Consider the following 12,118-nt stretch of genomic DNA (forward strand, 5'->3'; position numbering starts at 1 on the left):
ACAACAAATAAAAAAACCCCACAAAAAATCCCCAAAACCCCACTCCTCACTGCTGCTTTATTAGAAAGATCTGAAGAGAGCTGTAAATTAGCTGAAAAATTTTTCTGCCAACGAGCACGTGATTCATCTTGAAGGTGTGCTAACTCCTGGAAATGTATGTTATTTCTGCTTTGTCGATTAGTAAAGTGGAATGTAGTGCAAAATAACCAAGGATACTACTTTTGCTTTTTCTAGGTCTGATACAGTTCAATGTAAGTCAATAATTAAGTGGAACATTTGAAAATGCTATTAAAGCCCTATTGCTTAATATCGTAAATAATGCTTAATAAAAGGTTAGCACAGAGGGTGTGCTTCTATTCCTGAAGTCTTCTCATAACCTAAACACACTGTAAGAAAAAACAATGGTAATATCTAACAGCCAGGCTGTATCCAAATTTGATGTGCAAATTTGATTGATCTTCTGGAGCTGCCTAAGTATATTGTGACTTAGTAGGCTTGAATCTGAGGATTAGAGAACAGCAATACTTCAGATCTACAGGTTGATTGACCTGTCACTCATGCCTTCTGTTCCACACGACTGGCTGTTTTTACAAGCATCTCTTCTCGTCTCTAAGTGACAATGCACTAGATTGGGTCTCGTCTCATTAGGCAATGCACTACAGAACACGGTGCTTAGAGAAAACAAGGATGGGTATGAGAACATGAGTTTTGTTACACCTATTCTCCTCACCAACTTCTTCCTTGGTCTACCTGGCCTACAAGAATTGTTGTATTAGTGATATTTCTTGGCATAGGTTTTACAGCCGCAGTGTAGCAGCTGAGAGGTACCTGAGCTAAGTTTAAACTAGCTAACTCAAGCATCAGTATGATTACAAGTTTCATGGAGCTCAGTGCAAGCTAGCTAGGTCTTCTTAACACAACAGACATAGCTATGTCTGGACCCTGGTGAGATGAACACACACCAGTGCCTCCAGCTTACAGTGAGAAGGCTGTCCTTGCAAATTCCTCCACCTTGATGGCAGATGCATAGCTCCCTAAACCAGGGAGAAGGCAGGAAAGGAAATAAGCCTCTTAAGAGATTAACAAAAGAGCTGGAGAAGACACCATACAGAAATGCCTGCAACTGGCATTTCCCTCTCCCCAGTATCCCCTCCAAAAGTTTACTATTTATAAGATTCTGCAAAAACAGTTTTAACTGGGATACATTAAGCTGAGTCTCATCAGCAAAGCTGCTTTTAAGACCAGAAGAACGAAATATAGAGTACAACGGATCTCCTTGCTTCCCTGTAGGTGAAACACAATGTTTGTTGAAGAATATTCTATCTTGTAACAAAGCTTTAAAGAAAACAAACTTTCATCCAAAATGTATCAGGGAAATTCCACACTATTTAACAAATCATTTAACTACAGAACAATGCACTAATGATGAAGTTCAACACATTGATATCTCCTACCTGCAACGTGTTTCAGCCTACAAAAAACCTAAATATGACTGAAAGTTATCTGCAGTCATAAACATTTACAGTAATTCTAGGTAATACATAGTTAGGGCCTACATAACTGTAGTAAAGGCAATTTTTACAAGGATTATACAACATTAATCTGAGTGGCTAAAAGTGACAAAGATGTGTTTTTTTCCAAAATATCAAAACAGAAATATACCTGCTCCATTGATGTTTCATGAAGTTCATTGAGGTTCAGTGTGTAAATACCTTCTTCTGCACCAAATATCAAGTACTGATCTGCAAACACAAAGTATCTAGAAATCCTGATCTAAGGAAGGTGTGTTTTATAAGTGTATGCAGCTCTTTACCAAAAAAAGACTTAAAACAATTATACACATTGAAACAAGCCAACCTGTAATAGTTATGGTGTTTAAAAGCATGGAAAATTAATCTTGCTAAGGGATCTTAAATTTGTGAGTGGAGCCATTTTAAGACATTAGGAAAGATCAGTCTATTCTTTTGTGACTAATAATGGGAATAAAAACTAGCAGGGATACAACCATAAGTAAGAATACATGTGAATAATTTTGCAATGTATAGATTATCCTACTCGGACATTTTCATATATGACATGTTCATAGCCTTCTTTTGGAGTACTTCAACAGTATTGACTGGAACGTTTTCTCAGTACTTTGGGGGTGTCTCACTTAAACATTTAGGCATGTGTACACAACCAAAATCTCATATTGATGGGTCAACTACAAGACTGAGTTCTGTGAATATACTTAAGTTTCTAAATACTAAGTTTCTTAAAAACCTTGTATTTTCTCGCTTACTGGCTCAGTAGCATGCCTTTAATCAAAAGGTGAAATTGCAGGCAATGCAAGTACAATGTTACCCACTATCCCTTTCATGAGACTATATAATAAAACACTAAAATGTATGCAAAAATAAGGAGAATTGCAGAAACCTGTAGGACCAGAGAGATTTTGGGGCACGGAAAAATAAGTCAACTGAACAATAAAGACATCCATCTCAACTAGGACCCCTGGAAGTCACATTTTTTTAAAAAATAGATTAGGGTTGGCATCTTTGGGACTAAAATGTTGAGAAAAGTCTTGAATCCAAACTGAGAAAGTATGGTTTTTTACCTTTGATACATAATTTATTATTTTTAATCAAATCTGAAAACTGTGCCCCATATACCTTAACATAATTTAAAAAACAACATTGAACTTCAGACAGCAGTGGCATAATTAAAGAACTTCTTATATGAAGTTTAACATCTTTATTGATGATCTAGACGAGGGGATCGAGTGCACCCTCAGTAAGTTTGCAGACGACACCAAGTTGGGCGGGAGTGTTGATCTGCTCGAGGGTAGGGAGGCTCTGCAGAGAGACCTGGACAGGCTGGAGCCATGGGCTGAGGCCAACTGGAAGAGTTTCAATAAGGTCAAATGCCGGGGGCTGCCCTTGGGCCACAACAACCCCCAGCAGCGCTACAGGCTTGGGGAGGAGTGGCTGGAGAGCTGCCAGTCAGAGAGGGACCTGGGAGGGTTGACTGACAGCCGGCTGAACAGGAGCCAGCAGTGTGCCCAGGTGGCCAAGAAGGCCAATGGCATCCTGGCTTGTGTCAGCAATAGCGTGGCCAGCAGGGACAGGGAAGGGATCTTACCCCTGTACTCTGCACTGGTGAGGCCGCACCTCGATGACTGGGTTCAGTTTTGGGCCCCTCACTACAAAAAGGACATTGAATGACTCATGTCCAGAGGAGGGCAACAAAGCTGGTGCAGGGTCTGGAGCACACGTCGTATGGGGAGCGGCTGAGGGAACTGGGGGGGTTTAGTCTGGAGAAGAGGAGGCTAAGGGGAGACCTCATCGCCCTCTACAACCCCTGAAAGGAGGGTGTGGAGAGCTGGGGATGAGTCTCTTTAACCAAGTAATAAGAGATAGGACAAGAGGGAATGGCCTCAAGTTGTGTCAGGGAAGGTTTAGACTAGATATTAGGAAGCATTTCTTTACAGAACGGGTTGTTAGGCATTGGAATGGGCTGTCCAGGGAGGTGGTGGAGTCCCCATCCCTGGAGGGGTTTAAGAGTCAGGTTGACACAGTGCTGAGGGATATGGTATATTTGGGAACTGTCAATGTTAGGTTAATGGTTGGACTGGATGATCTTCAAGGTCCAACCTAAACGATTCTGCAATTCTGTGAATAAGCCTATTTTATAATATGTTTATTTTAAAAGGAATAGGCTTAGTCATTTAAGTACTCTTGAAATCTGAGGAGAGTACAAAATGGGTAGAATATATGTAATATACTACCTCTTGTATCTGGATTTATCCATGATGTTGCACAATGGATTTTTAATGGACAGCCATTGAAAACCTTTGAAAAGCAAGCACCCATCTGTAGAAGTAAAAAACAATTAAAAATATACATACAGAAAATTAAAACGTGACATTTCTAAAAGAATTATTTTTAGTTAAAATAGTAAGAAGAGTTTAAGAGTCATTTCATTTGTCATGTGGAAAATAACCTTATCCAGACAAGTGGACAAATGGATTTTTTTTTTTTTTTAAGCGATTTTTCCTTTATGCACAAGACCATTCTGAACAAACATACCAGAACTTGCGTTTTGGAATTAGCTCTTAAATTAACAGACTGAGCACATACTTACTACAAAGGTGACAAACCTGAAAAAGGTTCCTGAATTTTCTGACTTTAGAAAAGTTTCAGCAGAGGAACTTTACTCTTGCTGTATTTTACACATTTAAAATAAAAGGTTACACAACTATCAAAATCTTAGCCTCAGATGCTCTATTAGTTGTTTTGAATTAATTTATTTTCAAAATTGATTGCTTCCCAAATGAAAACATATGGTAGAAGATCCCACTCCCTGTTCAGTATAACTGTAATAAACTCAGTTTGACTACTGTCTTACATAGTATAATATAATTAATCTATTTTCCTGCTAGTGAAGCACAAACATTTGTAGGCATTTATAAGAATACTTTGTAAATCTGCTTCAAGATGACAGAAAAGCAAAAGCCAGGGCCTCCTCCTCTGCCCTCAAACATCAACATAACAATTACCCATTCTACTTTGTTAAGGAACAGAGCTGATTGACAGTATTGTAAATGAAAAGGAATGACGCAGTAGCAAACAACAATTAAAGTGAAATGCTACCATTTATCAGATTACAGTCATAAGTAAGGGTTGCCATCCTGAATATAAGCAGGTATCACATTTACACAAAGCTACAGAACAGCTATATTTTCACTTTATAGTAATACTTTGTGAATTATTATTGATCTATAAACTGAATTAACCAAATAGCACTTGTCTTAACATTTGGACAATTTTTTTTTGTTAACCTGCTGCTGAATAAGAAAGCCTGCACTCATTTCAGTAACTTCTAAACATAGTTTAGTTTAATAAGAACTTAATCATTAACCCTTTAAAATGAAAAGCAGCAGAAATTAGACCTTTCACATCACTATAACGAAGCCTCAGTTTGTCCATATATACTTATGTGAAGGAAGGATCATATTCATTAAAGTAATCAGCAAACATTTAAGACCCTATTGGACAAAGACAAGGGGAAGGACTTCAGCACTGCTAGCACCACTGCAGAAGCCTGAGTACCAAGGCAGGGAGCTGTCTGCTTGCTAGACAATGAGATGATCCTTCTGTAGGCATAAGAACTGAAGCAATAAAAGATATATGTAAGTCAGGAACATAAGAAGATACTGATACAATGACCTCAAGGTACTGACAACTTCAGTGTTGTCAAATTCCTTGGCAGCAAGGAGTCTGAAGGAGGGATGATATAAAGAAAAACAATTAAGAGATTTTTGGGGTGGTTTTATGGAAGCCTCTTCCCAAGCACGTAGGGCACTGAAAGACACTCAATAGGTAACACTTGAAGCACTGATCTCCTAGAATACTGGTGTTTCTGCTGCTGCTGTGTAACCAGCTATGCAGCTTTCCTTGACCCTCTCCAAGCACTGAAGAGAGATGCTGCACCAAGGAGGGAAGCTGTGCTCACTGCCAAGACCTAGTTGAGCTCTCTAGTGATGTTGGATAAGAAAGGAGGAGATGGAAATCAGAAGAGACTGATCACTCTCCTCTGGCCATTCTCGGCCTTGATCTTCAGGAAGCCTGCAGAGCCAAGAGGCTGCTGCAAATACCTTGGAAGGGTAAATGGAGCTTGACGGTATTATCTCTAAATACCAAAGAAATCTCAAGAATACAGCTGAGAATCAGATAAATTACTAAACTGAGTTGCTACTGGGGAAAAAAAACCCCATAAACATAAAATAAAAGGTTGAAGCAAGGCTGTTTGATCTGACCACTGCCATGGAGGCATTTAAGTCTTGGGGGAATTTCAGCAGGCAGGATCCCTCACTGGTAGGATCTAACAGATCTCCCTGTACTGCAAGCCATCTAAAATAGCAGGGAAAAACACACTACCAGACTGGGTTATTAATAAAGTTGAACAAAATCTCTAGATTCACAGGCAACTAGGAGTGCCTGGAGTGCTTCCAAATTTTAGTCATCCACTAGTTTAAACTACGCACTCCTAGCCATGCATTTAATTTTAATACTTAGTTTAATAAAACAGGATTCACCTCAATAAATGATGCTAAACATAACAGGAATTCAGAGATCTGGAACAATCCTGCACTTACACATCCTCGTAGCAATTCTATTTTCTTATCTAAAGATGAGAAACATCTGGCTTAGAAATAATGCAGCAAAAAGGTTAGTTTAAAAATCAGATTAAACCCCCACTTGGTGCACAGCACAACTACAATGCATGCTCCAACACATGAGGAGGAGAGCGGTGAGGGCAGTAACAAATTGTCAAGAAGGAAACACTGGCTCTTCTGATCACAGTGCTGGCTAAAAGCACACTGACAAGTCCACACAGATATTGCAATGAAATTCTAGTTTGCTTTAGATGTCTGTAACAGTTATATCCAGGCATAAGGCATCTATAAAACCTGTCTTCAGAAGTTTTGAAATGTAGAACTGCAAAGTATAAAAACTTCGAGCTAGTTGCAGTTCCTGATAGGTATCAGCTCCTCAGATCAGTAAGTACCTTCAGTACGCTGAAAGAACTTCTGTGACTTCAGTCACAGAACTCTCATTCACTTTTTAACGAAGCAAGCAAACAAAAACCTTCCAAAAATTTACTTCAAGAGCACAAAATTAAGGGCCATTTCTGAAATACCATACCTGTGGCTTAACATTTCTAGGAGATACTGGGTTTTGTAATTTTTTAAAAAATACCACAAACATCCAAAAAATGTACTCTCTCAGTTTTAGTAAGAAAACATGTCTTGCTTCCAGCATGTATTTGTATAGCTCAGTAATACTCACGTGTACTTTAGGTGTGGGAGGAAGGCCATTACTAATTGGTTTCTAGAAAATAAAAGTTAAAAAGTATGTTTACACTTACACGCACACATATGAACATACATATTCCCTCCCCACACCACAGCATAACCAAAATACAAGTCTAAAAAACTTTTGTTAGAATGCTGTTAAAAGCACTTGACAAATATTGGAGAATAAATATACTAGGAGAAAATAAAAAGGTACTACTTATATAAGAAATAGATACAAAACACTTCCTACAGATTTTCTAAGACAATAAATGTTATATATTTCCACACTACACTAAAAAGAAGCCACTAGGCATCTGCTTGGACACTCCGCTGTGCCCAGTGACACATGTAGTAGATCTGAAAGTCATGGCTGAGCTTTGGCTACAGTCCCATTTTTAAGCATAAGGTTAGGTTAGAGACCTCCCTTCCAACCAACACTTCTATAATTCTGTATGAGTTTGCTAACCATGGGTCTCTAGTGACAACACACCACAAACTACCAGTATAATTTTCTTTCATTTAAGCCTCTACTATGATTCCCTAGTATCTCCTCACTGAATATCTGCATAGTCTATTGTGCAACATTTTCACATTACAATGATGCCTGAAAGAATGCTACGTCCAGCAGTACAGAGTTTAAACACTGCTGCAGCAACTGCTCAATATTACAAGGAGCATTAAACTATCAATCAACATTAGATTCACTTTACTGTGTCAGTATCAATTTCTCCTAGTAACAACATGTTTCTGAAGACATGTATTTTACAGGTTACACAGGAAACTTCAAACACACAATTTCAAATGCCAAGTTCAAAGCAGTTCAGGAAGTCATACTTTCCTAAGTATTTCCAGTATTCCTTAAAACAAAACTATACACAGTATTTCTGCTCTATTTCTTCTTCACTTCTCTCAAAAAAGTGATATTTACAACCTCATCCTTAGAAGAAGCCCCCAAAGAGTGCAGTTTCATGTTACATTTAATCTGATCTAACTACAGGTATCCCACATTCCCACTTTCACTTTTGTATCACAGTAATAGTGACCACTCTGGAAGCCGTTTGCTGCTTTGATGGAAAAACTCACTTGGAAGAGGAGAAAGGGATGCAGGAATATTCCCTTTCCCCAGCTCATGGCTGGATCAGATTACATGCAGTGTAAAACATTCTCTCCATGACTGCAACTTCATATCAGTATGTGTGGCTTAAGTCTGACAGGAAACCCAAGCTGCTAAACCCTGAAACCCAGAGCTCCAGAGGCCAGCAGGCAAACAGCTTGGAGATCTGGACGATCAGTCTCCGTATTTCCATCTTTTTTCTTCTGAACAGCAAAAAGTCAGTATGCCTATATCTGGGACAGAAGGATTCATTTGGGAATAGCCCTGATTCAAGCTCCTTTTCCAGGGCCATCCAAATCCTCTAGCAAGCCATCAGGTGGCAGCATATTCCTTAATGCCCTTATTTGCTTAGTCATTGCTCAGTACAACACATTACAGCCCTCTCCGCAGGATCTCGCTCTCACTTGTCTCTCAAGTATGTGAATACAAGCAATAAATCTTGTATATCCATGATTATGTTAGCTTCTAATGAAAATTAAATACCAGCTCAAACTTCAGCTGAAGACTGTTAGACAAACTTAGCAAAACTGTGCTTTGATTCAAAGTAAGCAAGATGCCATCCAGCATAATTTCTATACTAAAGAGTGTGCCCACTCCTTTTCATTGTGCATGTAAAACAGTTGAGAAAACTTCAAAATAACACCTAGAAGCTTAAATACCTACCAGTATTTCCTTCTTTTCTTTCCTTGAAAAATTAGTGTCTCTAGCTTCATTTTGCTGATGTGGTGATCCCTCTCTTTCACCATTTAATTGTACAGAAGTGACTCCATTACCTAGAAAGATTTGTATTTAAAAATGTATTCTCCCTTGAACAGTAGTCTAGCCTAAAAAAAATTCTGAAGGGCCAAAATTTCCACTTATGTCAGAAAACATTCCAATACCCTACTTTATTTCTAAAGCATACATGTTCCTACATGTGCACATATAACCATCTATAGAGCCACATTCAAACTCAGTCCATGACTTTTGCTAATTAATGTAACAAATCTAATATGGGCATATAAAGAGATGAAGTCACCGTTATGAGAAAAAATGTATTTAACATATCTAAAGAAAAACTTGGCTATAGCTAACGCTTCAATTAGCAACTCTTTATAAGTAGCTTTAAGATATTTCTTAGCACTGGATGCTTAAGTGCTACAAATCAAAACTGTAACACATCAGCTGCAGTACTAAATAGGTAGCAAGGAAGAGCTAGCAAGTTACCAATTAAGAGTCAGACATTAAGCTTGCTTAAAACAAGTCAGTCTAGAACAACTCTCAAAGCATCAGACCTTAATAAAAGCATAGAACAAACAGCCAAAGCAAACAGTAAATAAACACAATTACCTGCTATACTACCCAACCCAGGTCATTACATATAAAAGCAAACTTTGAAAGCAAAACTCTATTCTTGACATGTCAAATGACAACAACAGCTGACACACAGCACCAGAATCTGAAACCTACATACAGGAAAACTTTTTTATTCCCTATGACAGTCCTCATACACTACAGTATAAGCCTGTTTAGAAAAGCAACTGTGTCAATGGCATCAGCAGGAATTGTGTCAGCGACTTTACTAGAAGGTACATTTGACCCTCATAAGAGTTTAAGCATGCTTTCTTCATGCAGTTTGGCTTTCAAGCACTTCCTGTAACTTGTCCACCACAGAAAAACTACCATAGTGTGTTTTAATGTGTGCAGAGGTGAGGATGTAGAGATAAAATCACATTAGATTATTTAAGAAATATTTGTATACTTCTTGGTGTCACTCTTATTACCTAAAGCATTAGATTTCTGTGGAGGTAACCGAGGAGGTGGAGGTCTGGGTGGAACGTGAGATGCAGACTTTGCTGGACTCCCTGGTGTTGGGCATCTCTTGATTGTTGCCTGATTATCATTTTCAGAACAATGAGTTTCTTGGGAGATAAAGATGGACTTAGGCTGAAAGAGTAATAATAAAAACATAACTTAAAAAGATTCAAAGTATCCTCCATTCTACTTCTCAGTAAGAAAAAAACATGATATGCAATATTTGGATCTTGTAATTTTCATAAGTCAATTGATAAAGCAACATATTCTGCCATGCAAATTCAATTCAAAAAACAAACCAGAAGGATATACATATCAATAAGGAAAAGTTTATTACTGACAAAGGAGACATTCAAAATCATTATACTGAAGTCATGCATTAAACCATTATTTGGCATGTGGAAATGTCACTGTTTATGACTACAGACAACCATACCAAGACATTTAAGTAGAAACTAGGGAACATTCAACAATAGCATCAGAATTTTGTGTAAAGAATCCCAAATAGGGAATGCAACCACAAAGGGCAACATTGTTAAGACACTGGCTGCACTAAATCTGCTTGTAAAATCCTTCTCAGTTATTCAAAGATAGTCTGTGCAGGAGAGCAAGTAATGAAACCTGCACATTTTGCCTGGGGAACTGACAGTCAGACACACAAAAAAAGCAATTTTTTTTGTTCTTTTTACTCATATTAAGGTAACTTCACTGGGAAAAGATTCACTTACTCTTCAAGTGGCAGCATGCAAAACCTAATCTGATCCAGACAGGCCTCTGAAGATCACCATTCAGACATCAGAAGTTATCAAGCAGATACTTTATTTGGCAGTTCTTAATTAAAAATTATTTGTGGCACAATTTTTTTTAACTACCCAATTTATTCCTTCTGAAGTATCAGAAGTGCAATTAGTCAGAAACAGCACTTTCACACTTACAAATACCCTACAGTGCAAGAGTTTGTGCAGATTTGCAATTAAAGGCTTAATTAAACTTAAATTTAGGTCAACCCCCTGGATATACCTCTGACTTAAAACTTGATTCAAGTTTTCAAGTCGTGGCTCAAGTAAGAGAACTACCTGTATAGTCATTTAGACTCTTCTACATTTGTTTATTTATTTAAAGTGCCCTTTTATTCTGGGCAACAAAATCCCCCTCACCTTTGGTGGTAAAGGAGGTGGCACTTTAGGTTTCATTGTGGCACTACAAAGAAAAGAAACAGACTGTTATTCAGTGTAGCTCTTTGAACCTCTTATTGCAGTGTTCAAGAGGATACAGGATTTTATAAATGCCATATGAATAAACACTACTACCTTGTCAACAGCACTATTATATCCAAGTAACTCTATCATGAATATTTTCAAACATTTTGTTATTGCTGTGCATGCCATAGATTTTATCCAAAAATTCAATTATCACAGAACCTCTCCAGAGAGCACAAAGTGACATGAACTGATTTTCTGAAGATGCACATACTTGTGCAGAAAAAAAAGTAGGGAGATGCAGAGCAGGCCTGGTATTTACTCTGTTGGAAGAAGAAAGATTTAGGGTATCAGTGAGCTTTCCTAAAGGGCCATCTGTAGCTATACAGGGCAAAGGGAAGTTAGAAGAAAACTGATGAATACCATTCCTTGAAATATTTACCACTGACTTCTTCAGAACAGTCTTACACCTGAAAACAAAACCCATTTGCAATCGACAGCCAGACTACTGTCTGGGTTGTTCTGGGTTTTTTTCTTCCATGAGTTTCTTTTCTCACAGAAATCTTGGGAAAGAGCTTTTTAACACAAGAACAACAGCTTGGCTCAACAGTACAAGATATCAGCAGGAAACAAAAAAGCTGAAGCATGAGGAGCATTCTTCCTCTGATGGTTTTGTGTTTTAAAGAATATGCTGCATTTTAAAAAAAATTAAATTCCTAAATTTACGTTTTTAGAAAATCTTACACTGTTCCGTTTCCCAATATTTTTGAAGAGAAAATTGTTTCCATTAAATAAATCAGGAAGACAGCTGTGAAAACTTGACATTCTTGCACATTATCTTCCCTGTTCTTAAATTATGTTCCAAAGTTTGGTGGAAAAAATCAAGTCGTATAATATCTGTTGACTGGTTTACATCTTGTCTGCTTTGCTTCACTCTTTTTTCAAGAGTTTCTGTCCTGGCATCTTATCACCTGCTTTTATTTCAGAGAAGCTGGAAGGGGACTTCTGAAGAATGGGTTACTCTGTGCTGTGCACTTCAGTGGCTATGGTGGTGGAAATTATCTTCTTTTCATAACATGGGACCAAGCTTATGTCCTCAGTCATGTGTGTCCAAGCTCCATTTGTAATTTCTTTCATATTCTTCCCTGCATCTCAGGCAGCTATCACAGCCAG

At 38.0% G+C, this 12,118-nt stretch overlaps 1 protein-coding gene across 8 annotated transcripts in view; it reads right to left on the reverse strand.

The window, feature by feature from the left end:
- MAP4K3 (mitogen-activated protein kinase kinase kinase kinase 3) overlaps window positions 1–12,118 on the reverse strand; it is an 84,264-nt gene that overhangs the window by 19,022 nt on the left and 53,124 nt on the right. For all 8 annotated transcript variants that reach the window (XM_074895084.1, XM_074933535.1, XM_074895046.1 and 5 more), the window contains 6 exons: window positions 10,904–10,946; window positions 9,716–9,878; window positions 8,616–8,725; window positions 6,831–6,872; window positions 3,767–3,851; window positions 1,663–1,742 (listed from right to left, as the gene is read on the reverse strand). In XM_074895084.1, the coding sequence (XP_074751185.1) occupies window positions 1,663–1,742; window positions 3,767–3,851; window positions 6,831–6,872; window positions 8,616–8,725; window positions 9,716–9,878; window positions 10,904–10,946 (523 nt within the window). The remainder of the gene's footprint in view (window positions 1–1,662; window positions 1,743–3,766; window positions 3,852–6,830; window positions 6,873–8,615; window positions 8,726–9,715; window positions 9,879–10,903; window positions 10,947–12,118) is intronic.

This window comes from Athene noctua, chromosome 1, assembly GCF_965140245.1.
Source record: "Athene noctua chromosome 1, bAthNoc1.hap1.1, whole genome shotgun sequence".
NCBI classification, from domain to species: Eukaryota; Metazoa; Chordata; class Aves; order Strigiformes; family Strigidae; genus Athene; species Athene noctua.